This window comes from Mastigoproctus giganteus, chromosome 3, assembly GCF_048544385.1.
Source record: "Mastigoproctus giganteus isolate SK-2022 chromosome 3, ASM4854438v1, whole genome shotgun sequence".
Classification (NCBI taxonomy): Eukaryota; Metazoa; Arthropoda; class Arachnida; order Uropygi; family Thelyphonidae; genus Mastigoproctus; species Mastigoproctus giganteus.
The window spans coordinates 78,224,974-78,252,547 of record NC_143577.1 but is presented as its reverse complement, the minus strand read 5'-3'; the positions used below and the strand labels follow the sequence as shown (position 1 = coordinate 78,252,547).

The following is a 27,574-nucleotide window of genomic DNA, read 5'->3' as shown; positions in this document are numbered from 1 at the left end:
TACAACTTTCTGAAAGTGATAAAGCCCAAGAAACCTATAGCTAAAAAGAAATCCAAAGAAGAAAAGATTAGTCAAGAAACTCTTGTCGTGATGAACCAAAGACAACAAATGAAGAGAAGAAAAACACTGACAAGTAGAAAATTTTGTATACTGAGTTATGCAGAGCCATTAGAAAGAGACTCAGAGAGGACATACAAAGATTTAACACAAGAAAAATAGAACAAGCATTAAGGGAAAACAAAGGACTTAAATCAGCAGCTATGAGCAGTAATACAGAAAGACAAATGATACTGAAACTGAAGAATAGCGATGGTGTATTTATAAATAGCAGAGAAGGCATAATTCAAATAGCAGAAGACTACTATAAAGAGTTACACAAGGAGCAAGGGAATGATGCCAGCAGTGGGGAAGATGGATCACAAATTAGTGACACATACAACATACCTGATATCCTTCCTGATGATGTAGAACATGCGTTCAAGAAAATGAAGAATAAGAAAGCCCCTTGGGAAGATGAAGTTACTGTAGAGTTGTTAAAATTGGGAGGAAGAGACATAACACAAAAACTGGCAAGACCCTTCACAAAATTCATTAGAAAAGGTGTGGTGCCTAAGGAGTGGAATAATGCAACCATAGTTTTGCTGCATAAGAAAGAAGATAAATCAGAAATTGGAAATTATAGAACAATTTACTTGTTATCCCACATCTACAAGTTGTTCACAGGGGTCATTACTAACAGATTAGAAAGAATACTTGATGAGAATCAACCGAAAGAGCAAGATGGCTTTAGGACAGGATTCTCAGCTATGGATCATCTTCCCATAATGTCATAGCTAATGGAGAAAGCAAATGAATATAAAACAGCATTATGCCTGGAATTTGTGGATTATGAAAGGGCATTTGACTCCATACAGCATAAGGCAATGTTTCGGGCTCTGGAAAGACAAGGCATAGATACCCCATATATTATGATTTTGAAGAAAATATATGAGAATGCTACCTCCTTTATTAGACTAGACAAGACAGTAGTAAACTTAAAATTGAGAAAGGAGTTTGACAAAGAGACACAATATCTACGAAGTTGTTTTCTGCTGCCCTTGAGGAAGCTTTCAGAAGATTAGACTGGTCGCAGAAAGGAGTCAATGTGAATGGAGAGAGTACCTAAACCATTTACGATTTGCAGATGACATTGTGGTCATAAGCCACGATCCTAAAGAATTAGAGAAAAATCTTAACCAGTTATGCAGAGTTAGTAAGGATTTTGAACTAAAGATGAATATGGCTAAAACAATAATAATGATGAACAAGTATGCCACAGAAAGGGATATAATGATTGAAGGAGCAGTAATTGAAAAGGTGGACTCATATACTTATCTGGGACAAGTTATTAGCTGTAATAATGATAAATGGCTGGAAGTCAAGAGAAGAATAAATTTTGGATGGATAGCATTCAGGAAATATAGTCACATACTGAGGAGCAATATCCCAATTTGTCTGGAATGTAAAATAATGAACCAATGTATACTCCCCACCATGACTTATGGAAGTGAAACGTGGGCACTCACCAAAAGAATGGAAGAGACGCTGAGAACTACACAGCAAAGAATGGAACGAATTATATTGGGAATCAGACTGTTAGATAAGAAGAGAAACACATGAATTAGTCAGCAAACTCAAATAAAGGACATTCTTCTCAAAACTAAAGAACTAAAATGGTCTTGGGCAAGGACACATAACTCAAAGACATGATGATAGATGGACTAAGAAAATAACAGAATGCTACAAAAGAGGAGCTAGAAGAAAACTTGGAAGAAAACAACAGAGAATGACAGATGAAATTCATGAGTTTGTGGGTAATAAATGGATGACCATTGCACAAAACAGAAGGAACTGGAAAGTTGCTGGAGAGGCCTTCATCCTGCAGTGGATTCAGAATGGCTGATGATGATGATTTTAAATACAGTAAGCAAACAGTCAAATCTTATGATTTGATTGGTTTACTGCCCTCTTGTGGATAGAGTCTATAAATTTAAGAGGTTTCGGGGGGCACAGCCGCTTTGAGATTTTTACAGTCAGTAGATGTTTAGAAGAAAAGTAACACCAAGAGTGAAAAGGAAAACCTAGTTTTTTTCGATGCAGATGAAACAGTATTTGTGAAATGCTGTTTGTTCCCTGAGAACTTAAAAGTCAGAGTTATTCCTAGTAAATATATGTGATCTTGTGTAGAAATCTTGAGTGTTGTCAAAAGGAGCAACAGATTTTATTGTGAAAAATAAAAGAGGACTGAGTTTTAAAATTAAAGTTTGCCCCTTTCCCTTGAGTATAACCTGGACATCAAAATTTAAGCAGTTGGTAGTGGATACTCAAGAAGTTATTGCTGTTTGTGAAGAGTAGGATTTCTCAGATTTGAAAGTGAAATGTAACATGCTATCATCAGAAAAACTGTAGATGGGGTTTCCAGTTATAGGCAGAGGGTCTTTAATGTACAAATTGAAAAGACTGGAAGAAAGAACAGAACTTTAGGTCACATTAGCATTAGTTTAGAAGTTAGAAGACAGAAAGCATCATACTTATACACCTCAAGGGGACCAAGGTATGTCTGCCAGGGGAAAATTAATGACATTGTAGAGCAGATATCATCTTTTAAGGGTAAAAAAGGTGATATAGTGACGTTGGCACCAATGATATTAAGAGTAGGAGAATGGCAGAATTACTTAACAAGTACAGGTCAATGTTGTAAAAAAGCCACGAGTTAAGGTTGAATTTGAAAGTGTCTGCAATTCTGCCCAGACACGATAGGAGGGAGTATATGATGAGAGCCTTGTCAATCAATTTCGCCCTGGAGAGATTGTGCAAAGTTCATGGATCAGAATTTTTCCCAGCCTGGCCTGTTCTTGCTATCAGGAGAAACTGCTTCTACAGGGATGGGATACATTTAAATATAAAGGGTGCAAGAATATTTGCTGATGCTACCAAGGCAGTATTAGATGGGTCGGAAAACTGCTAGATTTGGGGGGGGAGATTCACAGACTAAAAGAATAACAGTAGCTGCAGGCAAAGGTGGAAAATATTCTTGCACTGCTTCTATTTGAGCAGCAGCCTAGAGAGCAAGTTGCTGGGGATTTCAAGAGCTGTTGGGAGTCATCATGGAACAAGTAAATACATGGGCTGTTAGGGTAGCTGCGTAATCTATTTTAAAGCTTTACTCTGATGCACACTGCATGATAGAAGACATGGAGAGGCACCAGAACTCTGCTCTGGTTAGACTGTTTGTGTTTTAGCTCTGAAATAAATAATAAATAAATATGATTACAGGCTTTGGTGTGTTAGGAAATTAATAAACTGATAACAAAACTCCCATGGAGTTTGAGTATTAATAGTGGCAAGTGATGTAAGAAAGCAAGCTTATATGAACATCTGTAAAAAAAAAAATCCCATTTCACATATCTTCCCCTCCAATAGTTTGTTTAGTTCTTCCTTGAATTTATTCAAACTATCCACCACAATATATGGAAGCTTCTTCCAGCAGTCAAACATCTACTGGCTAAAGGCAGACTTCTGCATATCTATTCTGCAAGCATCCTTTCTCCATTTCATTATTACTTTAACATGTTAAATACAAATAAATTGTGGTTCAATTAATTGTAATAAACAAGTAATAAATTTAAAAATTGTAGTGCATATTTGACCTCTTTTTTTGTGCATGTAATCCGATGTATGGTAATCATCAATCAGAATTTGAATCAGACTGATAACTTTCTGTGCTCATATGAACCTTTCTGCTCTCTTCACTTAGATATTTTTTTTAATGCCATACTATAAAAATTATTAAGCATTTTAGATATTATTTTTTAAATTTTGAGTGATTTTGTATTTCAAGTACACAGTTAAACAAACCATATAACTCAAATTTTCATTGTAGAGAAAAGCACATCAGATACAGAAAAAAATATCTCAAGAGGGAGAGTGTAGTTGATGGTAACTTAAATAGCTACCCAAATGGATTACTCTGAATTACTTGGATTATCTGTTTTTAATGGTTATCTGTTTTTATTGATTCTTTTTCTCGGTTGTTCTTATATATTTCAGTCGAAAACAGGAAGTTACAAGCAAAGAAAAAAAACTAATGGCTGATCGTCAGCAAAGTGAAGGTAGACAGAAATCACTGCAGGAGAATTTAAGTATGTTAAATGGACAGTTAGAAAGTGATATGTTCAAAAATGCAGATAAAAAGTATTCACATAAATTAATTGAATTCAGGGTAAGAGAGATTTTTTTAGTGACAGCTAGTTTTAGAGAAAATGAAAGATAATAATTATGTTAGTAATTGTGTATATGTAGTTTAGTAATTAATGGATCAGTATAGTGGCAGTCATTAAGTTCCAAAACACTGATGTTATGCTATCCTGTCTATATGATTTGTGCTGTGTGGGTCAGTACATACACAGCACAAATGATATAGACATAAAACAGCACTCTTGGATGTTGAATGCATCCATCTTTTGACCAACGTAAAAGTATGTATGCCAAGCAGTTCCTTCTCATCAATAACAGTCTAGATTAATAATTTGGTTTTATTTACTAAATGCATCATTAAATAGGATAGCAATTTTACAAGAATAGCATCATCATTTGAATAGCAATTTTACAAGAAATTTCTCAAAATAAAATTTGACTATATAAACCTATTTTTACAGCACTCACCTTAAATCCATTAAATGTAGAGTATAATAATTTAAAATTTGAGAGCATTTTAAAAAAGATAAATGAAATTAAAAAGAATCCCCAAAAGAATGTGCATATGATTTTGATTTGTTGAAATAAACATTGAAAATGAGGGAAATCAGAAATTGCAGCTGAATGTTTTTGAGAACTTTCTTCTTCAGTCATTATTCAAATTAAAAAATGAAAGGTAATGCAGTGACCTTATATTGTGAAATGACTTAATTTTCTATAATCTCAAGCTCCTGTAATTTACAGGAGGAAAATTGTATATTGTCAAGACACCACATTCAAGAAATTTCAATAAGAGTGTGTGTTTGTGTACTGTTTTTGAGTCAACTTCATCGAATGTATTTTTTGGGTAAACAAAAAGGTTGTGTCTTTTGATTAGTCCAAAGACCACTTATCAAAATATGAGTACCAGATAGATGCATATATGTAATACAAACTACTGTTCCAGCTGAAAAAAATAATTTAAAACAGTGAAGAACATTAAATGGGGTAGATTAGGCAGTTATATCTACAATAAACAACATAAATAACACTTGGTTCATAAGAACCAACTACATCCCCTTAAACACTACAAGATTGAATAAGTATTACCATAACTATACACTAAAATTTCTCTAATCCTGCTCAGTGACTAAATTAGTACTACTCAAGCTTTCACAGAACAGAAATACCTGGATTCTCTAAGACTAGTATAATTAATAAAAGGGGAACCATTTCAAATTGAAATATTTGAAGCAGTTTAAATATAGTGTTTCTCTGCATTAAATTTTGCATCAGGGGACACTTCTCTCCAGTGACACTGACAGTGCCTCAAGATCACCTGTCACAGCAATGTCTCAAATTTTTAATGGATAGCAGACTAGCCTAATGGGTGATGTTATTCAGTTAAAAGCAATGTTGGTTACTTTAGATCGACTAAATGGACATTGGTAGTCATTTCTGAAAGAACATAAGCCTTAGCACACCCACCATCACTGGAGAGACCACGGCATCCCTTGATGGTTGACTGTAAAGGTTATCACAGAGAAGCATAGTTAAGCTGTTTCAAATATTCTTTAATATTTAATTCATGAACACTTAAGAATTTATTATGAACCTTTTTATAAAGTTTTAAGGAAAGATGCATCTATTCTGTTATTAATAAGGTACAAATCACTGGTGCACTTCAAATGACATATAAGACATTGAACTTATGTTATGGTTGATTAATTGCATTAATCAACCATAAGTTATAGCTAAAACAATTAAAACTGGCTACCAAAGTGTAAACTAAAGTATTCATTATAATACACTTTTTTTTTTTGAAAAGCCTTAACAAATATACTGTTGCAAAAGTTTTTCCACAAAGCAGAAATACACTTGAGCCACCAATAACAAGATGCAACTGTTAGAAATGTTCAGTCTTACATTGACTCTGCTTTTCACTTGCATTATAACTACTGAAACATACTTTATTAAATACCTTTTATATTATCCTCCATTAGGTTTTTTGGACCTAAAATTGATCTTCAATGCAGAAAAACATTAACACAGGTTTTCACATCCAAATTAAATTCCACAGCCTTAACTTTCAGAACACAGTACAGTATGTAATTCCAAGAATTCCTGATTTTGGCCTTTTCAATAAATAAAGTAATTTAATTAAATTAATGTATTCATTAAATTCCTGATGCAGAATAAATAACTTACTTCTATTAAAGCTTTAAAATGGTTAGTGTTTCAAACTACCCTATTATAATTAATGTCTCTTGCCTTTTTTGTATTATATTATAAACTAATGTTCAATTTCTACTTCCCTTTTTCTTCAGCATTCCATATCTAAAAACAGCTGAGTAATCTGTGTCATGCAGCACTAACAGCAAATATGTGGTCAATAGTGTAAACTCAAATATTATGGCTGGAGATTATTTGTGATTAGCATTATATAATTAAAAAAAAAAAAAAAAAAAAGTGACTGTCCAGGTAGTTGTTCATATTGAGATGACACCTGTGTCCTGTCATTGTATGATGATATATGTAAAAAGTCAAATATGTAAGTGCAAATTGTGATGTGTTATATGCTGTTTCCACTCCCAGCTTGAACAGCAGTGGTGGTAATCCACTAAGATCCCCTGTGTCATGCCTCTCCTCCTTTGAGGCATGGCATTAGGACCTGCCGACACTGGCTGCAAGTGGCTTGGCTGGTGTGGGATTTCAAACAGAATTGCTGTCCATTCATAGCACGATCTCTCCCACATAGGAGGGTCCTAGTGAGAAAAACAACTCACTAGGGTCCCTCCCACCATGCATGCTGATATCATGCCAACCCTCCTTTGAGGTGTGGCATGGGATCTGCTGACACTGGTTGCAGCTGGTCTGGCTGGTGTGGGATTTCAAACTGAGAAGTGCTGTTTGTTCACAGCGTGATCTCATCCACATAGGACACTCTGGTCCTATGGCTTTACTCCCTCTTCATTGCCTATTTCCCTTCCCCACCTCCCACCCAAACACCTTGCCTGGTGGACTCTACTGTCACAAACATTTTTCTGCTCCTGACAGTTCCCCTCCATGCAGAGGGTAGGCTCCCTCCACAGGGATACCTCTCTATCCCTTAACCTCCTACTTATATGTGGAAAGTCTTCCTATCATCTATCTCCTTTACCATTGCTTCCTATTCTCCAGTACTTGAGAACTGTCACCCTCCCCACCACTCTTTCCAACAAAAAAGTTGTGTGTGTGTGTGTGTGTGTGTGTGTGTGTGTGTGTGTGTGTGTGTGTGTGTGTGTGTGTGTGTGTGTGTGTGTGTGTGTGTGTGTGTGTGTGTGTGTGTTTTCCTCTTTTTTTTTTTTTACTTGAGACCTTTCAGGCGAGCGATATCCTAGCCAGAGACTTCTTTACACCCGGCCTACCTCCACGGTGCAAAGGATGGGTAATGTGGAGTCCCCACAACTAAATGGCTGTAGGGACAACAGACCAACACTACACTATACAGGCTACACTACAATTTCACTATCCCTGGCCTTTACAGAGTTTGTACTGCATCCCAGAGTATACTAATTGGAGTTGGGAGCACCCCTGGTGCCACTTGACAAGCAATACTATATGCTATACACTATATCCTTTCTGTATCCATGGTACTCCTCATATTCAAATTCTGCATCCCTTATGTCTTACTGGCACCGAGTCTTTAATTTCCCCACAATGTCTGCATTTGATGACTTAATCAATATTAAAATTCATCAAATTTATTTACTATGCTCCTAGCATTAGTGTACATTCAAGTATACTTGCACCTGTTCTTACTCTTAGTTATAACACAGCCCATGTATTTACTTGTTTCATGATGACCCACAACAGGGCTTGAAATCCTTGACACCTTGCTTTCCAAGTTGCTGCATGTTCCAAAAGAAACAGTGCAAGAATCACTGGTGCCTCCGTAGCCAGGTGGGAAGGAGCAGCAGTGTGTAGCACACGCTTCTTGATTAGACCGGGGTTCGAGCCCGTCACCACCAAATATGTAGGATGCAGAAAGGTGAGGGAATGACCACTGCATAGCCCGGAGCAATATGGCCTTAGTTGCCAATGCTCCTAAAAACCAAATAACAAACTAACAACAGCAAGAATCACTTTCATCTATGTCTGTGGCTCTAGTTAATCTATTAGTCTGTGTATCCCCAAAAATATCAGTTTTCCAACCCACCTAGCACTTGCCTCAATAGCATCAGCAAATATCCTTGCACCCCTTTTATTTAAGTGTATCTTATCCCATCCTATCCTATAAAAACAGTCTCTCCTGTTAACAAGTACAGACCATGCTGAGAAAAATTGTACCCCATGAGCCTTGCAGTCTCTCCAGGGCAGAATTGCAGACACTTTCAAATTCAATCCTAACTTGCGACTCTTTCCTAACATTGCTCTCTACTTGTTAAGTCCTCAGGTCTCCAACTCTTAATATCAGTGCTAACGTGTACAACAGTATCACATTTTGTGCCCTTAAAAGATGATACCTGCTCTACAACATCATCTACTTTTGTCCCAGTCAGACATACTCTGGTCCTATTCCACCTATCCTTATGCAACAGATTTCCCATTTCCCTTACAATAGAGTCAGTGATAATATAGCCTCCTGTGGGACCACTGCATTCTACCTTGGAGATTGCTGTTGTGTTGCCTGATGCACATGTGTGAGTTTTGGCATTGAGTTGGGCAGCTGAGAGCTTATCCCCCCATTTTAATTCCTTCGAGGGCATCACCTTGTTCTTTAAACTCTCATAAACACCCAACAGAATGCTGAATTTGTGCCTAATTTCTTCATGCATTTTGCACTGAATGCACACAAAGACATCCCCTTTGCTCTATCATGTTCCTTTCCACATAGGTCAGCAACAATTCTTTCCCACCAAAACAACAAAAGGTCAATTCTCAGAAAAGTGTATCACGTTCATTTTGTTTATAAATGCCACTTAATAAATTCCCCCTTCCTTAAAATTATTGGTAAGAATATTGACTGGTGTCAGTTGCAATTAGTGAAAGCCAACAAAAAATAATATTGGCATATGTCATACAACCAACTGTATGAGATATGTGAAAGTTTTCCATAGTGTAAAGGATGATAGAGCTCGTCTCCTTGTTTCTTATTTTCCCAAACTCTCCCTGCCCTCTCAGATCCAATTGCTTTGTTGGCTGACTGGTTGGAGGCGTTGTCTTGCCATTATTTTCTTTTCTATTTTTCTATTATTTACTTTTTAGCTTTTGTTCAGCCCTGCAGGTTGAGTTGTTTTTTTTTTTTTTTTTATGCATTATTGTTAATACTACGTGTCTTGTTATTTGAAACAAGTTTTGTTTTTCGCAGCTTGTGGTAGCAGCTTTGCACCTGCTGGTTGTGTACATATGTATATAGATTAGATTACTTGTGCAAAGACATTTTCTCGGCATATTCATTAATTATTGTTTAATGCTTAACTTATTATTTTGATTTGTTATACTTAGATTTAAATTTAGAATTGCTTTTGATTTGGTTAACTAATTTATTTGTACAGTATTTATTGGTTTTGCCTTTGGCATATCTTTGCCTTGGGTGAGTTCTGTTTGTCTCTTTGTGTTTTGTATATATGTTTCTGCATTTCTTCTGGTTGACTATTTCTGTTAATTTCTTGGTTGACTGGTTTTTCAGCTAAGATTTTAATTACTTATTTTGTAAATATTGTATGTTTTACTCTCTGCTTATGCAGTGTAATTTGTTAATATATTTACTGCTATGTTTCATATCGGTGACATAAGTATTTATTATTTATCTTAATTTATTCTTTTAAGTGGCTATCTAATAGCCACTTGTTCATTACCTATGTTCTTTCCTTGAGACTTTTCTTTTTCCCCTTGTTGGTGCAGGTTGGGCTTCCTTCCCAGCTAGGAGAATCTTTCTTTCAAAATTACAAGCCTTCATGCTTCAAAATTTTACCTCTTCAAGTTCTCTCGCCTGTTAGAGTTTCCAACTAGTGTTTTCCTCTTTTCCAAGGACTAATAGATTAACAGTAGCCACTGGCAGAGGTGGAAGTGATTCTTGCACTGCTTCTATTGAAATGAGCAGAAGCCTGAAAAACAAGATGCAGGATATTTCAGAGACTGCTGGGAGTCATTGCGGTACAAGTAAACACATGGGTTGTGTTAGGGTAGCTAAGAATAGAAACAGGTGCATGTATACCTGCGTGTACACCAATGCTAGGAGTTTGGTAAATAAATTTGATGAATTTGAGGTATTGCTCAAAACATCAAAGGCAGATATTGTTGGGATATCAGAGACGTGGTGTCACACAGATATAAGTAATGCGGAACTGGAATTTGGGGAATACAATGTGTATAGAAAGGATAGACAGGACAGGAGGGGAGGAGGGGTTATGCTATTAATTAAGAAACACATAAGGTCCAAGGAAGTGAAGCCAGTCGACATCGATGGACAGGGCAGTGTCGAGTCAGTTTGGTAGTGATCGAGGCAGTGATCACAGTGTGTTGAAGTGGGATTTACTCAAGGAGGTAACTACCATCAGAGGTAAAGGGAAGGGTTTTTGTTTTCGTAAAGGCGACTATGATGGTCTGAGACAGTATTTAAATTCTATACAGTGGGACCAACTGACGATGTTACCAACAGCGAACTCAAAATGGGAAGAATTCAAGGAACTAATCTTGGAGGCTACCAGGCTTTACATACCAACTAAGAAATATTGTTCAAGGTTTAGGCCTAAATGGTTGTCAGATGAACTAATGAGGCATGTGGCAGAGAAGAAAAATGCATGGGATACATACAAATTAATGGGTGACATGGAAGCCTATGATAGATATAAGTTGGTCTGTAACCAAGTCACAAAGGAGATTAGGCAGGCAAAGACAGACTACGAAAAATTCTTGGCAAAGGATGCAAAGAAAAACAGAAAAGAGTTCTTTACATATTTAAACTCGAGAAGGAAAGGGATGAATCAGATTGGTCCACTGGATATTGATGGTTCAACAGTTGAGGATCCTGCTCAGGTGGCTAACAATCTAAACGAGTATTTTGCATCTACATTCACGCATGAGGAGTTATTCAGGAAGGAGAATGATGTAGGTAAAGTAAACATTGGCAGTGAGGTGGATGATTTTGTAATAACTGAGAGGAAAGTGGAGGAGAGATTGTTGAGGATAAACATAAAAAAGGCACCTGGGGTGGATGGGATCTATCCAGTTATATTAAAGGAGGCAGCAAAGGAAGTAAGCAAACCCCTAGCCATAATTATGAGAACTTCTTTGGACTCAGGGGAGGTACCAATAGACTGGAGATGTGCAAATGTAACCCCAATTCACAAAGGAGGATCAAAGGCTGACACAAGTAATTATAGACCTGTTAGTTTAACTTCTGTTCCAGGTAAGTTAATGGAGGCACTGGTTAAAGAAGCACTGCAGGATCATCTAGACAAGAATTCAGTTATAGCTCAGACACAGCATGGTTTTGTTAAGGGCAGGTCTTGCCTGACCAATTTGATTAGATACTATGATGTAGTCACAAAAGAACTGGATGCATGGAATAACTTTGATATTATATATTTGGATCTTAGAAAGGCTTTTGATACTGTTGGACATGGAAGATTGCTGCACAAATTGGAGCAGTGTGGCATTGGAGGCAAATTGCTGCTATGGATAAGGGGATGGTTGAATGGCAGAAGACAGAGAGTGGTAATCAATGGACACTGCTCAACATGGACTAATGTTATTACTGGAGTTCCTCAGGGTTCAGTGTTGGGTCCGTTGTTGTTTTCGGTGTTTATGAATGATATTGATGATGGGATATCAAGTTTAATGTCCAAGTTTGCAGATGATACAAAGGTTGGCAGGGTTGTTAAGGACACTACTGACGCTATGCTGCTGCAACAGGATCTGGAAAGGTTGAACAGATGGGCTGAGAGTTGGCAAATGAAGTTTAACATTGACAAATGTAAAGTACTACATATGGGAAACAGTAACCCCAGAGCAACGTATCAACTCTGCGGTACTACACTGACAGTGGTGGAGAATGAAAAGGACCTGGGGGTAATTGTGCAGGCAGATATGAAGTTCTCTGAGCAGTGCAGACGAGCTGCAAGAGTAGCTCATGGTGTCTTGTGAATGATATACAGGAATTTTTCTAGCAGGGATAAGGAGGTGATTATTCCCTTGTATAAGGCAATGGTGGCCACATCTTGAGTACTGTATACAGGTCTGGAGGCCTCATTTCAAGAAGGATGTAGAGCTGCTGGAGCGGGTACAGAGAAGGGCAACAAGATTAGTGAATGGAACAAAGGGTTGCTCTTACGAAGAAAGGCTTAAGTTTTGCAAATTACAGAGTCTGGAGACTAGGCACCGGCGAGGTGGTCTGATAGAGGTGTATAAGGCTTTGAATGGTTTGAGCATGCTCAATGCCAATGGGATTCTTCATCTTGCTCAGAATAATCACCTCAGAGGGCATAAATTCAAATTGAGGAAGGACGGATGTCGGATAGATGTGCGGAAATTTGCCTTTGGCCAGCGGGTGGTTGGTTGGTGGAACCGACTACCATCACTTGTTGTTGAAGTTGATAGCCTAAACAAATTTAAGGCTCAACTGGACAGGTATTTCGAACGAACGGAGGGGTGAGATAGGAGTGGGTTTTTTTTTTTTTTTTTTTTTGGCTGATGCTGAATAAGCTTGCTTTCTTGCATCATATGCCTCTACTAATGCTAATGCTATTCCTTATTTATTATAACCGGGATTCCACTTGTTGGAATCCCACTTGGTGTAATTTAGATAGTTCCTGGAGCGCCTCCACGTGGCTAGGGACGGGAGTCGGGACGCAGGTAGCTTGCTCCCTGCCTCCCGGCTGCTAAGACTCCAGGGCTGGCAAACAACAACCATCACAACACACATATATACTTACACACACACACTTGCCGGCTATAAATAACCTACAGATGCTACAGCAGTATATAGGGATAACCCTGGAGGCTGCAATCAATACAAGAATACCTTGTCCCTTCCCAAACCTATCTTAACGAAACTGCTACATCCAGTTAGGTTAGGAAAATGGGAACAAGTTAATAAATTTTTATTTCTAATTTTCAGTTAAAAGAAGACAATGCACTTGTTGAAACGTTATTGATCACCTTGCCCATAGTTGCATTGTCGATAGAGATGAATGATACGCCACACATCACTGTATTTGAGCACAGTCTTCTGTGTAAGTTCGCTTGCATTACCTTCTAAACTTTTTATTTTGATACTAGCTAAAGGTAAAAGTCCTCTAACTTTTAAATGCAGCTGCAATTGTCCCTCGGTTTTTACGTTTCTTCATTTTACATATCATTTTAACAATTTTTCAGTTCAGTTTAAGCTTTAAACAATATTGATAACTTGGGATACATAGGCCTAAATAGTATTGATATATTTGACAGTCCACTACCAGCTTAAGTTTAAGAACAGCTGGGCCAGAGGATTAAACCACTGTTACAGTAGTATCTTTGGAGATAAGGTTTAAATCATTCTATGAGACCTTCTTATTTGGACTTGAATTTTTCCCTATGTTATTATACGATCTCTGTACTAATTTTCTTTCTTATCTATTTTCTGAGCTAAAACTATGCTGTTTCAGGAATAAAGTCTCCCATTATAACACTGTGTGCTTATGGTAAAAAATTGGCTAATGCTAGCTTTCCAGGATTTTAGAGCAGGGATGTACTGACAAAAAGCTGATCTTATGTAATGTAATTTTTTTGGTTTCATTATCTGCTTTTTGTCAGCATTTAGCCTTTGTACATTGTTTTATGACTTGTCTATTACTATTACCTTTAACCATATGGTGCAGGGAAGCCTAAGGCGTTTGCTGCACCAGCCAAAAAAAAAAAAATTTCTGAAAGAGGGAGATGGAGAACGAGTCAGAAGTAGAAGGGAATTGCAGAGAAAGAGAAGAATGATAATATACAGCTCAGGACCCTGGATGTGCCAAGCCCATACTCACCAGATATGAGCCATAGGGTTATGATCCATAAATTCCCATAACTTATTATGTGATCCGTCTCAGTTTGAATGTAATCCTCTATCCCACTCATTCTAAAATTTCTGTGTATAGCATTTGTTAGTGAAATAAAAATAAGTCCATGATTTTTATAGATTTCTGGTTTACAGCTATTTGGGACTGTGAAGGCTGCAGTTCCTTCATTTATGATTATTATCTGATATTGGCAGCTTAGAAATGCTTCCATGTAAATAAATCAGGGTATGCCATTGATTGTCAAAAGGTAGAAATGTGTTTTGCTCCCAGAAAGAGAACCACATGCCAGAAAAAAATTAGAATTAGCAGTAAAATAAATGGAGGGATAATGGCTGTGTTCTATTGATTCATTAATTAGTTCACTGTACTAAATTAGTATACTGCATTCCCAGAATAAAACTGTGCACTGTTATCCTGAGATTACTGCATATGGGCAGCATTCCAGAATAACATACCATTTAAGTGCTACTTAACTCATATGTCATTCTGATATTCTACATTCAGGGTGGTGGAGAGCTTAGAGATCTGTGAGTAATTGTACAGTGTGATTTTTCTGAGCCATGTAGCCAGTTTATGGGATTTTGCAATGATATACAAGAAATTTGCCAGCAGAGACAAGAAAGTGGTTGTTCCATTGTATAAGGCAGTGGTAAGCCACATCTTGAGTACTACATACACGTCTGGAAACCTCATTTCAAGAAAGAACGCGGACTTTTTGCAACAAGTGCAGAGAAGAGCAACCAGATTAGTTGAAGGATATAGGGGATAAAAGGAACTTTAATTCTGCAAATTGCAGCACTTGGAAACTAGGCACCTGCAAGGAGGCCTGAATGAGGTCTTTAAGGCTTTAAATGGATTGAGTAAACTAAATGTTGATGGTGTTCTTACTTTTTCTCAGACAATACATATAAGGGAACATAATTTAAATTGAAAAAGGAATGTTGCAGGATAGATGTGCAAAAAATTGCTTTCAGCCAGAGAATAATCCATAGTTGAGACAAATTACCATCTGATGTGGAAGTGGATAGTTTGAATAAATTTAAGGAAGAATTAGAATATTATTAGAAGGGATGGATGGATGAATGAGTTGGATGCATCATTTGCTACTGCTGATACGAATACTAAATAAAATACTCAAATCTGGTTGCATTTATATAAACTTTTGCATCAGAAATTTGAAAAATAAAAAGATATTACTGTAGTCAAAGTACATTTAAAAACCGTTTTCCACATTTTCTTTTGATTTACACTTAGTACAGAGCTAAGCTTGTCATCCAGAACATTCCACACTGAGACCCTCCTATCTTGTTTTCGCACTGTGCTCTGATTTTCTGTTTATGGTTCTTCCTATTCATTTCATTATACATACATTTCAAGCAGGTGGCCTGGGGATCTCCAGTATATTAGATCACACTGCAATTACACCATGAAGCTTCACAAACTCATACATCTGAAAAAGTAAACAGTACAAATATAAACAAGTTATAGTATGAGATACATACCATTTGCTTCATGTCCAGAAGTGACTTTTAGGCATAATAACAAAAAAAAAAGTGGTGGCCCCATATAAATTTTCATGTAACATTGTGACAGTTATATTAGTTATTGTATAAAATTATAATATAAATTGCCATTTATTTTTTGAATCACCTTCATATTATTGGTGTAACATGTGATACTTCATTGATTTTAATTATTTATTTTTTTATTTATTTATATATATATTTTTTTCCCATTAGACAACAGAACTAATGTGTAAGGATCTGGATAAATATTACAAAGCCTTAAATCATGCTGTAATGAATTTTCACAGCCTGAAAATGAAAGAAATTAACAAGATTATTCGAGAACTATGGATTGAGACATATACTGGAAATGGTATGTGTTAACAGATATTAATGTTAAATGATGTGGTTTATTTTCAAAACTTTATTAAGTGCTAGGAGTATCTCATTGCTCTGATTGAGTATCCAGTCTAAACACTGTGGGCTTAAGATTATCTAAAACATATGCAAAAAACTCCAAATTTTTGTACAGCTTTTGGATATTCTTAAAAAATATCTGTGCTTTCCTCTAGGCATCTCTTCTGACTGAACAGCAGCATATTTTAGAAATGACGACCTTAGAAAATTTGAACTCTGTGTATGATACAGGCATTTATTCTGAAATCACATGGTTGTGTATCAACAAATGAAAGTAGTAGTATATGAATTTAGCATTAGTACGGCATATGATACAAGAAAGCAAGCTTATACTGAATCAGCATAAAAAAAAAAAAAAACTTCTCATTTCACCCATCCTAAATGTTTGTCTAGTTCTGCCTTCAATGTATTTAAGCTATCAACTTCTACAACAGCAGATAAAAGTTTGTTGCAGCAAACAACCACCCACTAGCTAAAGGCAAACTTTCACACATCTATCCTGCAACCGTCTTTCCTCAACCAGTCAGGGGTTTATACATCTCAATCAGATCACCTCGCAGGTACCTAGTGTCCAGACACTGTAATTTGTGAAACTTAAGCCTTTCTTCGTAAGAGTGACCCTTTGTTCCATTCACTAACCTGACCATTGCCTTATACAAGGGGATAATCACCTCCTTATCCCTGCTAGAAAAATTCCTGTATATCATTGACAAGACACCATGAGCTACTCTTGCAAACTGTCTGCACTGCTCAGAAAACTTTATATCTGACTGCACAATTACCCCCAGGTCCTTTTCATTCTCTACAACCGTCACACAGTTGATACACAGTTGATGCATTACTCCAGGGTTACTGCTTCCCATATGCAGTACTTTACATTTGTCAGTGTTAAAACTTCATTTGCCACCTCTAGGCCCATCTACTAAACTTTTCTAGATTGTATTACAGTAGCGTACCATCATTAGTGTCATTAACAACCCTGCCTACCTTCGTATTGTGTGCAAACTTGGATATTACGCCTGATATACCTCATCAATATCATTAATAAATATACAAAACAACAATGAACCCAACATTAAACCCTGGGAGACTCCACTAATAACATTAGTCCACGAAGAGCAGTGACCATTGATTACCACTCTGTCTTCTCCCACTCAACCATCCCTTTATCTGTAGCAGCAGTTTACCTTCAGTGCCACGCTGCTCCAATTTGTGCAGCATCAGAAGCCTTTCTAATATCCAAATATATGACATCAAAATTATTCTTTGCATCCAGTTCCTGTGTGTTCCATAGTATCCAGTCAAATTGGTCATACAAGCTTTCCCCTTAACAAACTCATGCTGTGTCTAAGCTATAATTGAAGTCTTGTCTAGATGATCCTGCAGTGCTTCTTTAACTAGTGCCTCCATTAATTTCCCTGGAACAGAAGTTAATCTAACAGGTCCGTAATTACTTGTGTCGCCCTTTGATCCTCCATTGTCAATTTGGTTCACATTTGCACATCTCCACTCTATGGATACCACCCTGAGACCAAAGAAGCTCTCATAATTATGTTTAAGGGTTTGCTTACTTCCTTTGCTGCCTCCTTTAATATAAGCGGATAGATTCCATCCACTCCAGGTTCCTTTAGCATTAGCATTAGTAGAGGCATTTGATGCAAGAAAGCAAGCTTATGCAGCATCAGCCAAAAAAAAAAAAAAAAAACCACTTCCACTTCACCCCTCTGTTCGTTCAAAATACCTGTCCAGCTGAGCCTTAAACTTATTTAGGCTATCAACCTCCACCACAAGGGATGGAAGTCTGTTCCACCAACCAACCACCCGCTGGCTAAAGGCAAATTTCCGCACGTCTATCCTACATCTGTCTTTCCTCAATTTGAATTTATGCCCTCTCAGGTGATTATTCTGAGCTAGAGGAAGAATCCCATCAGCATTGAGCATGCTTAAACCATTCAAGGCTTTATACACCTCTATCAGATCACCTCGCTGGTGCCTAGTCTCCAGACACTGTAATTTGCAAAACTTAAGCCTTTCTTCGTAAGAGCACCCCTTTGTTCCATTCAGTAATCTTGTTGCCCTTCTCTGTACTCGTTCCAGCAGCTCTACATTCTTCTTGAAATTAGGCCTCCAGACCTGTATACAGTACTCTAGGTGTGGCCTGACCATCGCCTTATACAATGGAATAATCACCTCCTTATCCCTGCTGGAAAAATTCCTGTATATCATTGACAATACTCCATGAGCTACTCTTGCCGCCCGTCTGCACTGCTCAGAGAACTTCATATCTGCCTGCACAACCACCCCCAAGTCCCTTTCATTCTCTACCACTGTCAGTGTTGTACCACAGAGTTGATACGTTGCTCTGGGGTTGCTGTTTCCCATGTGTAGTACTTTACATTTGTCAATGTTAAACTTCATTTGCCACCTCTCAGCCCATCTGCTCAACCTTTCCAGATCCTGTTGCAGCAGCATAGTGTCAGTAGTGTCCTTGACAACCCTGCCAACCTTTGTATCGTCTGCAAACTTGGACATTAATCCCGATATACCATCATCAATATCATTTATAAATACAGAAAACAATAATGGACCCAACACTGAGCCCTGAGGGACTCCACTCATAACATCAGTCCACGATGAGCAGTGTCCATTGATTACCACTCTGTCTTCTCCCCCTCAACCACCCCTTTATCCATAGCAGCAATTTGCCTCCAATGTCACACTGCTCCAATTTGTGTAGCAGTCTTCCATGTGCAACAGTATCAAAAGCCTTTCTAAGATCCAAGTATATAATATCAAAGTTATTCCCTGCATCCAGTTCTTTTGTGACTGCATCATAGTATCCAATCAAGTTGGTCAGGCAAGACTTCCCCTTAACAAAACCATGCTGTGTCTGAGCTATAACTGAAGTCTTGTCTAAATGATCCTGCAGTGCTTCTTTAACCAGTGCCTCGATTAATTTTCCTGGAACAGAAGTTAAGCTCACAGGTCTATAATTACTTGTGTCAGCCTTTGATCCTCCTTTGTGAATTGGGGTCACATTTGCACATTTCCAGTCTATGGGTACCTCCCCTGAGTCCAAGGAAGCTCTCATAATTATGGCTAAGGGTTTGCTTACTTCCTTTGCTGCCTCCTTTAATATAACTGGATAGATCCCATCCACCCCAGGTGCCTTTCTTGTGTTTATCTTCAACAGTTTCTCCTCCACTTTACTCCCAGTTATTTCAAGATTCTGTAACTTACTGCTAGAGTTGAATACACCTCTGGCATTCCCCTCGCTGAATAACTCCTCATGTGTGAATGTCGATGCAAAATATTCATTTATTTTGTTAGCTACCTGAGCAGGATCATCAACACTTGACCCGTCAATATCAAGTGGACCAATCTGATTCATCCCTTTCCTTCTAGAGTTTACATAAGTAAAGAACTCTTTGCTGTTTTTCTTTGCATCCCTTGCCAAGGATTTCTCGTAATCTGCCTTCGCCTGCCTAACCTCCTTTGTAACTTGGTTGCATATCAACTTGTATCTATCATAGGCTTCTGTGTCATGTGTTAATTTGTAAGTATCCCATGCATTTTTCTTCTCTGCCATATGCCTCATTAGTTCATCTGACATCCATTTTGGCCTAAACCTTGAACAATATTTCTTAGTTGGTATGTAAAGCCTAGTAGCTTTCAAGATAAGTTCTTTGAATGCTTCCCATTTTGAATTTGCTGTTGGTAACATCATCAGTTGGTCCCACTGTATAGAATTTAAATACTGTCTCAGTCCATCGTAGTCGCCTTTACGGAAGCAATAACCCTTCCCTTTACCCCTAATGGTAGTTACCTCTTTGAGTAAGTCCCACTTCAGCGCACTGTGATCACTGCCACCTAGTGGTTCATTTATCTGCAGATTCTTAATGCATATAGAATCACTGCTGATAATCAAATCAAGAGTATTACTCCCTCTAGTTGCCTCCCGAACATGCTGATGTAGAAAACAATCATCCAATAAATCCACAAAAGTCCTGCTAGTGTGTGAGTATCCAGCCCCCAAATTCCAGTCAATATCTGGGAAATTAAAATCTCCCATTATAAGACACTCTGATTTACTGGCCCACTCTATTTCCCTGTACAGTTCCTTATTATACTCATCAGAGTCATTAGGCCTATAGCACACTCCTACTCTCAATTTTGATCTCCCAATGTTTATGTCACACCAAACTGACTCCACACTGCACTGTCCAGCAATGTCAACTGGCTTCACTTCCTTGGTTTTTATGTGTTTCTTAACTAATAGCATAACACCTCCCCCCTTCCTATCCTGTCTATCTTTTCTGTACACGTTGTACTCCCCAAATTGCAGTTCCGCATCCCTTATATCTGTGTGACACCACGTCTCTTTCTTATGTTTATTACAAAATCATTTAGCTCACTGCCAGAATTTAACTCCTGATGTGTGAATGTTGATGCAAAATACTCATTCAGTTTGTTAGATACCTGAGCAGGATCATCAACAGTTCAGCCATCAATATCAAGTGGACCAATCTGATTCATCCCCTTCCTTCTAGAGTTTACTTAAGTAAAGAACTCTTTGCTGTTTTTCTTTGCATCCTTTGCCAAAGATTTCTCATAATCTGCCTTTGCCTGCCTAACCTCCTTTGTGACTTGGTTACAGACCAACTTATATATATAATAGGCTTCCGTGTCACCTGTTAATTTATATGTATCCCGTGCAGTTTTCTTCTCTGCCACATGTCTCATTAGTTCATCTGACATACATTTAGTCCTAAACCTTGAACAATATTTCTGAGTTGGTATGAAAAGCCTAGTAGCTTCTAAGATTAATTCTTTGAATGCTTCCCATTTTAAATTTGCTGTTAGCATTAGCATTAGTAGAGGCATTTGATGCAAGAAAGCAAGCTTATGCAGCATCAGCCAAAAAAAAAAAAAAAACCACTTCCACTTCACCCCTCTGTTCGTTCAAAATACCTGTCCAGCTGAGCCTTGAACTTATTTAGGCTATCAACTTCCACGCCAAGGGATGGAAGTCTGTTGCACCAACCAACCACCCGCTGGCTAAAGGCAAATTTCTACACGGCTATCCTACATCTGTCTTTCCTCAATTTGAATTTATGCCCTCTCAGGTGATTATTTTGAGCGAGAGGAAGCATCCCATCAGCATTGAGCATGCTCAAACCATTCAAGGCCTTAAAAACTCGTATCAGGTCACCTAGCTGGTGCCTAGTCTCCAGACACTGTAATTTGCAAAACTTAAGCCTTTCTTCGTAAGAGCACCCCTTTGTTTCATTCACTAATCTTGTTGCCCTTCTCTGTACCCGTTCCAGCAGCTCTACATCCTTCTTGAAATGAGGCCTCCAGACCTGTATACAGTACTCTAGGTGTGGCCTGACATTGCCTTATACAAGGGAATAATCACCTCATTATGCCTGCTAGAAAAATTCCTATATATCATTGACAATACACCATGAGCTACTCTTGCCGCCCGTCTGCACTGCTCAGAGAACTTCATATCTGCCTGCACAACCACCCCCGGTCCCTTTCATTCTCTACCACTGTCAGTGTAGTACCACAGAGTTGATACGTTGCTCTGGGGTTGCTGTTTCCCATGTGTAGTACTTTACATTTGTCAATGTTAAACTTTATTTGCCACCTCTCAGCCCATCTGCTCAACCTTTCCAGATCCTGTTGCAGCAGCGTAGTGGCCTTGACAACCCTGCCTACCTTTGTATCGTCTGCAAACTTCGACATTAAGCTTGATATACCTCATCAATATCATTTATGAATACAGAAAACAATAATGGACCCAACACTGAGCCCTGAGGGACTCCACTAATAACATTAGTCCACGACGAGCAGTGTCCATTGATTACCACTCTCTGTCTACTGCCCCTCAGCAACCCCTTTTTTCCACAGCAGCAATTTGCCTCCAATGCCACACTGCTCCAAATTGTGCAGCAGTCTCCATGTGCAACAGTATCAAAAGCCTTTCTAAGATCCAAGTATATAATATCAAAGTTATTCCCTGCATCCAGTTCCTTTGTGAGTGCATCATAGTATCCAATCAAATTGGTCAGGCATGACTTCCCCTTAACAAAACCATGCTGTGTCCGAGCTATAGCTGAAGTCTTGTCTAAATGATCCTGCAGTGCTTCTTTAACTAGTGCCTCCATTAATTTTCCTGGAACAGAAGTTAAACTCACAGGTCTATAATCACTTGTGTCAGCCTTTGATCCTCCTTTGTGAATTGGGGTGACATTTGCACATCTCCAGTCTGTGGGTACCTCCCCTGAGTCCAAGGAAGCTCTCATAATTATGGCTAAGGGTTTGCTTACTTCCTTTGCTGCCTCCTTTAATATAACTGGATAGATCCCATCCACCCCGGGTGCCTTTCCTTGTGTTTAGAGAGCGGCAAAGCGGAGAGAGACCAGAGCGGCAAAGCAAAAGGCTCAAGCTAATGGAAGTGCTGTGGCTCAGAGCAGAACTGAGGGGGGCAGTTGTCCTCTGACTCACAGCCTTATAAAATGCACTGTTTGCTTGATGTTTGCAGAGCAATCGGGTACGGGACATGATACTGCCAAGGGGGATGTCTTTGTGTGTGCGCGATGCAAGGAGTGTATCGATATCAAGCAACAACTCGGCGTTCTTGTGGGCCTATATGAGAACTTGAAGGACAGGGTGGATGCCCTCGAAGAAACTAAATTGAGGGGCCCATCAAGCTCTCAGCTGCCCACATCAACGCCAGAGCTTGCACTTGGGCATCGCGTGACACAGAGACAACCCCCAAGGCAGAATGCGCTGGTCCCGAAGGAACTAGTAGTTGTTGGTGAATCTATTGTCAGGGAAACGGGGAACATGCTTTGTAAAAAAGATAGGTGGAACAGGACCAGGGTATGTCTGCCAGGGGCAAAGGTTGATGATGTTGTAGAGCGAATATCATCTTTTAAGGGCACAAAAGGTGATATAGTTGTACACGTTGGCACTAATAATATTAAGAGTAGTAGACCGGCAGAATTACTTAACAAGTACAGGTCACTGTTGAACAAAAGCCGAGAATTAGGGTTGAATTTGAAAGTGTCTGCAATTCTGCCCAGACACGATAGGAGGGAGTATATGATGAGAGCCTTGTTGATCAATTCGGCCCTGGAAAGATTGTGCAAGGCTCAAGGGGTAGAATTTTTTTCAGCCTGGACTGTACTTGTTAACAGGAGAGATTGCTTCTACAGGGATGGGATACACTTAAATAGAAAGGGTGCAAGAATATTTGCTGATGCTATCGAGGCAGTGTTAGGTGGGTCGGAAAACTGCTAGCTTGGGGGGAGACAAAGACCAATAGATTGACAGTAGCCATTGGCAGAGGTGAAAGAGATTCTTGCACTGCTTCTATTAGAATGAGCAGAAGCCTGGAAAACAAGATGCATGGTATTTCAGAGACTGCTGGGAGCAATTGCGGTTCAAGTAAACACATGGGTTGTGTTAGGGTAGCTAAGAATAGAAACAGGTGCAGGTATACTTGCGTGTACACCAATGCTAGGAGTTTAGTAAATAAATTTGATGAATTTGTGGTATTGATCAAAACATCAAAGGCAGATATTGTTGGGATATCAGAGACCTGGTGTCACACAGATATAAGGGATGCAGAACTGCAATTTGGGGAGTACAACGTCTACAGAAAGGATAGATAGGATAGGAAGGGGGGAGGGGTTATGCTATTAGTTAAGAAACACATAAAAACCAAGGAAGTGAAGCCAGTCGACATCACCGGACAGTGCAGTGTTGAGTCAGTTTGGTGTGACATAAGCATTGGGAGATCAAAATTGAGAGTAGGAGTGTGCTATAGGCCTAATGACTCTGATGAGTATAATAAGGAACTGTACAGGGAAATAGAGTGGGCCAGTAAATCAGAGAGTCTTATAAAGGGAGGTTTTAATTTCCCAGATATTGACTGGAATTTGGGGGCTGGTTACTCACACACTAGCAGGGCTTTTGAGGATTTATTGGATGATTGTTTTCTACATCAGCATGTTCGGGAGGCAACTAGAGGGAGTAATACTCTTGATTTGATTATCAGCAGTGATTCTTCATGCATTAAGAATCTGCAGATAAACGAACCACTAGGTGGCAGTGATCACAGTGTGCTGAAGTGGGATTTACTCAAAGAGGTAAATACCATTAGGGGTAAAGGGAAGGGTTATTGCTTCCGTAAAGGCGACTACGATGGACTGAGACGGTATTTAAATTCTATACAGTGGGACCAGCTGATGATGTTACCAACAGCAACTTCAAAATGGGAAGCATTCAAAGAACTTATCTTGGAAGCTACTAGGCTTTACATACCAACTAAGAAATATTGTTCAAGGTTTAGGCCAAAATGGATGTCAGGTGAACTAATGAGGCATATGGCAGAGAAGAAAAATGCATGGGATACTTACAAATTAACACATGACACAGAAGCCTATGATAGATACAAGTTGATATGCAACCAAGTTACAAAGGAGGTTAGGCAGGCAAAGGCAGATTACGAGAAATCCTTGGCAAGGGATGCAAAGAAAAACAGCAAAGAGTTCTTTACTTATGTTAACTCTAGAACGAAGGGGATGAATCAGATTGGTCCACTTGATATTGATGGGTCAACTGTTGATGATCCTGCTCAGGTAGCTAACAAACTAAATGAATATTTTGCATCGACATTCACACATGAGGAGTTATTCAGCAAGGGGAATGCCAGAGGTGTATTCAACTCTAGCAGTAAGCTACAGAATCTTGAAATAACTGGGAGTAAAGTGGAGGAGAAACTGTTGAAGATAAACACAAGAAAGACACCCGGGGTGGATGGGATCTATCCAGTTATATTAAAGGAGGCAGCAAAGGAAGTAAGCAAACCCTTAGCCATAATTATGAGAGCTTCCTTGGACTCAGGGGAGGTACCCATAGACTGGAAATGTGCAAATGTGACCCCAATTCACAAAGGAGGATCAAAGGCTGACACAAGTAATTATAGACCTGTGAGCTTAACTTCTGTTCCAGGAAAATTAATGGAGGCACTGGTTAAAGAAGCACTGCAGGATCATTTAGACAAGACATCAGTTATAGCTCAGACACAGCATGGTTTTGTTAAGGGGAAGTCTTGCCTGACCAACTTGATTGGATACTATGATGCAGTCACAAAAGAACTGGATGCAGGGAATAACTTTGATATTATATACTTGGATCTTAGAAAGGCTTTTGATACTGTTGCACATGGAAGACTGCTACACAAATTGGAGCAGTGTGGCATTGGAGGCAAATTGCTGCTATGGATAAAGGGGTGGTTGAGGGGGAGAAGACAGAGTGGTAATCAATGGACACTGCTCATCGTGGACTAATGTTATTAGTGGAGTCCCTCAGGGCTCAGTGTTGGGTCCATTATTGTTTTCTGTATTTATAAATGATATTGATGATGGTATATCAAGCTTAATGTCCAAGTTTGCAGATGATACAAAGGTTGGCAGGGTTGTCAAGGACACTACTGACACTATGCTGCTGCAACAGGATCTGGAAAGGTTGAGCAGATGGGCTGAGAGGTGGCAAATGAAGTTTAACATTGACAAATGTAAAGTACTACACATGAGAAACAGCAACCCCAGAGCAACGTATCAACTCTGTGGTACTACACTGACGGTGGTAGAGAATGAAAGGGACTTGGGGGTGGTTGTGCAGGCAGATATGAAGTTCTCTGAGCAGTGCAGACGGGCTGCAAGAGTAGCTCATGGAGTATTGTCAATGATATACAGGACTTTTTCCAGCAGGGATAAGGAGGTGATTATTCCATTGTATAAGGCAATGGTCAGGCCACACCTAGAGTACTGTATACAGGTCTGGAGGCCTCATTTCAAGAAGGATGTAGAGCTGCTGGAACGAGTACAGAGAAGGGCAACAAGATTAGTGAATGGAACAAAGGGGTGCTCTTACGAAGAAAGGCTTAAGTTTTGCAAGTTACAGTGTCTGGAGACTAGGCACCAGCGAGGTGATCTGATAGAGGTGTATAAAGCCTTGAATCGTTTAAGCATGCTCAATGCTGATGGGATTCTTCCTCTAGCTCAGAAAAATCACCTGAGAGGGCATAAATTCAAATTGAGGAAAGACAGATGTAGGATAGACGTGCGGAAATTTGCATTTAGCCAGCGGGTGGTTGGTTGGTGGAACAGACTTCCATCCCTTGTGGTGGAGGTTGATAGCCTAAATAAGTTTAAGGCTCAGCTGGACAGGTATTTTGAACGAACAGAGGGGTGAAGTGGAAGTGGTTTTTTTTTTTTTTTTTTTTTTTGGCTGATGCTGCATAAGCTTGCTTTCTTGCATCAAATGCCTCTGCTAATGCTAATAATAATTGATTGATTTTTCATAAAGTACATCTATAACTGACAGATGTATACAATGGACTATACATTGTTGATGATTAAGCTTAATTTGCTTGCCAAACTTAATCATCATTGCCGCTCCATCGGTGGTGCAGGCAACAATATCCTCATCCAAGTTCAAACCAAATTCCTTCAAGTGTCCATTCACAATTTGTTCAGTTTTTCTGCTGTCGAGTGAACCATTAATCTCAATAAGACCAATGATTGTCTTTTGAATGCACATTTATATTCATATACCTTTTATTTTGTATAGACATATTCGTCTAGAGTCGATGAATACCGTGCACACAAAACCAATGAATTTTTTAAATGCTGAATGAGTTCTTCTTTCTTAGTTTTATAATAATTCAGAATCATATTTTTAATTCCATTCACTGAGGCTGATGGTAATTTATCGTATTTATTCAGAGAGAAGGTGAAGGCTTGATTGTATAAACTCACTCTTGGCAATTGAATTAAAAGAAAATCCATCTAAAGCAGCTAATTTTGAAATCTCTTCTTCCATAGATTTTTTAACGATAAGTTTTCTAATGTTCTTACTATTTTTACGGGAGGTTCACTGTTATCTTGTTTAATGTCAATCTGATGCATTTTCTTTAAATGCAACATCAAAGATGATGTAGATCCTCCAGACGACTTCATTATCTTCTGACATTTCGAACCTCGTGCTTCATCTTTGTTTTTTGAGCCAAATAATTCCATACATTTGATTTCATCTTAGACATATTAAGAGTAATAAATATTAATTAGTAGGAATTTATATCACCGATAATTTTAAATAAAAATATTGAAGACAACAAAGGCACAATACTATGCGTCACTACCACAAGCACTGAATGAAGAGTCTAAACGAGGCAAGTTTCAAAATTTTCACGAAAGAAATTTTTTATATATTTACTTGCAATTTTTTTTCCCTCAGTTAAATCTATTGTATTTTCAAAAATTATGTAAAAGCTAAATTTGGTGAAGCTGCTTTTGGGAGAACATTTGGTCGCAAATTTAATAGGAATAA

At 38.6% G+C, this 27,574-nt stretch overlaps 1 protein-coding gene across 1 annotated transcript in view; it reads left to right on the top strand.

Moving 5' to 3' along the window:
- The window catches only part of LOC150088099 (DNA repair protein RAD50.L-like), a 553,006-nt gene that overhangs the window by 413,429 nt on the left and 112,003 nt on the right, over window positions 1–27,574 (top strand). The window contains exons 18-19 of the mRNA XM_090370570.1: window positions 4,090–4,261; window positions 15,983–16,121. Coding sequence (XP_090226696.1) covers window positions 4,090–4,261; window positions 15,983–16,121 — 311 coding nt within the window. The remainder of the gene's footprint in view (window positions 1–4,089; window positions 4,262–15,982; window positions 16,122–27,574) is intronic.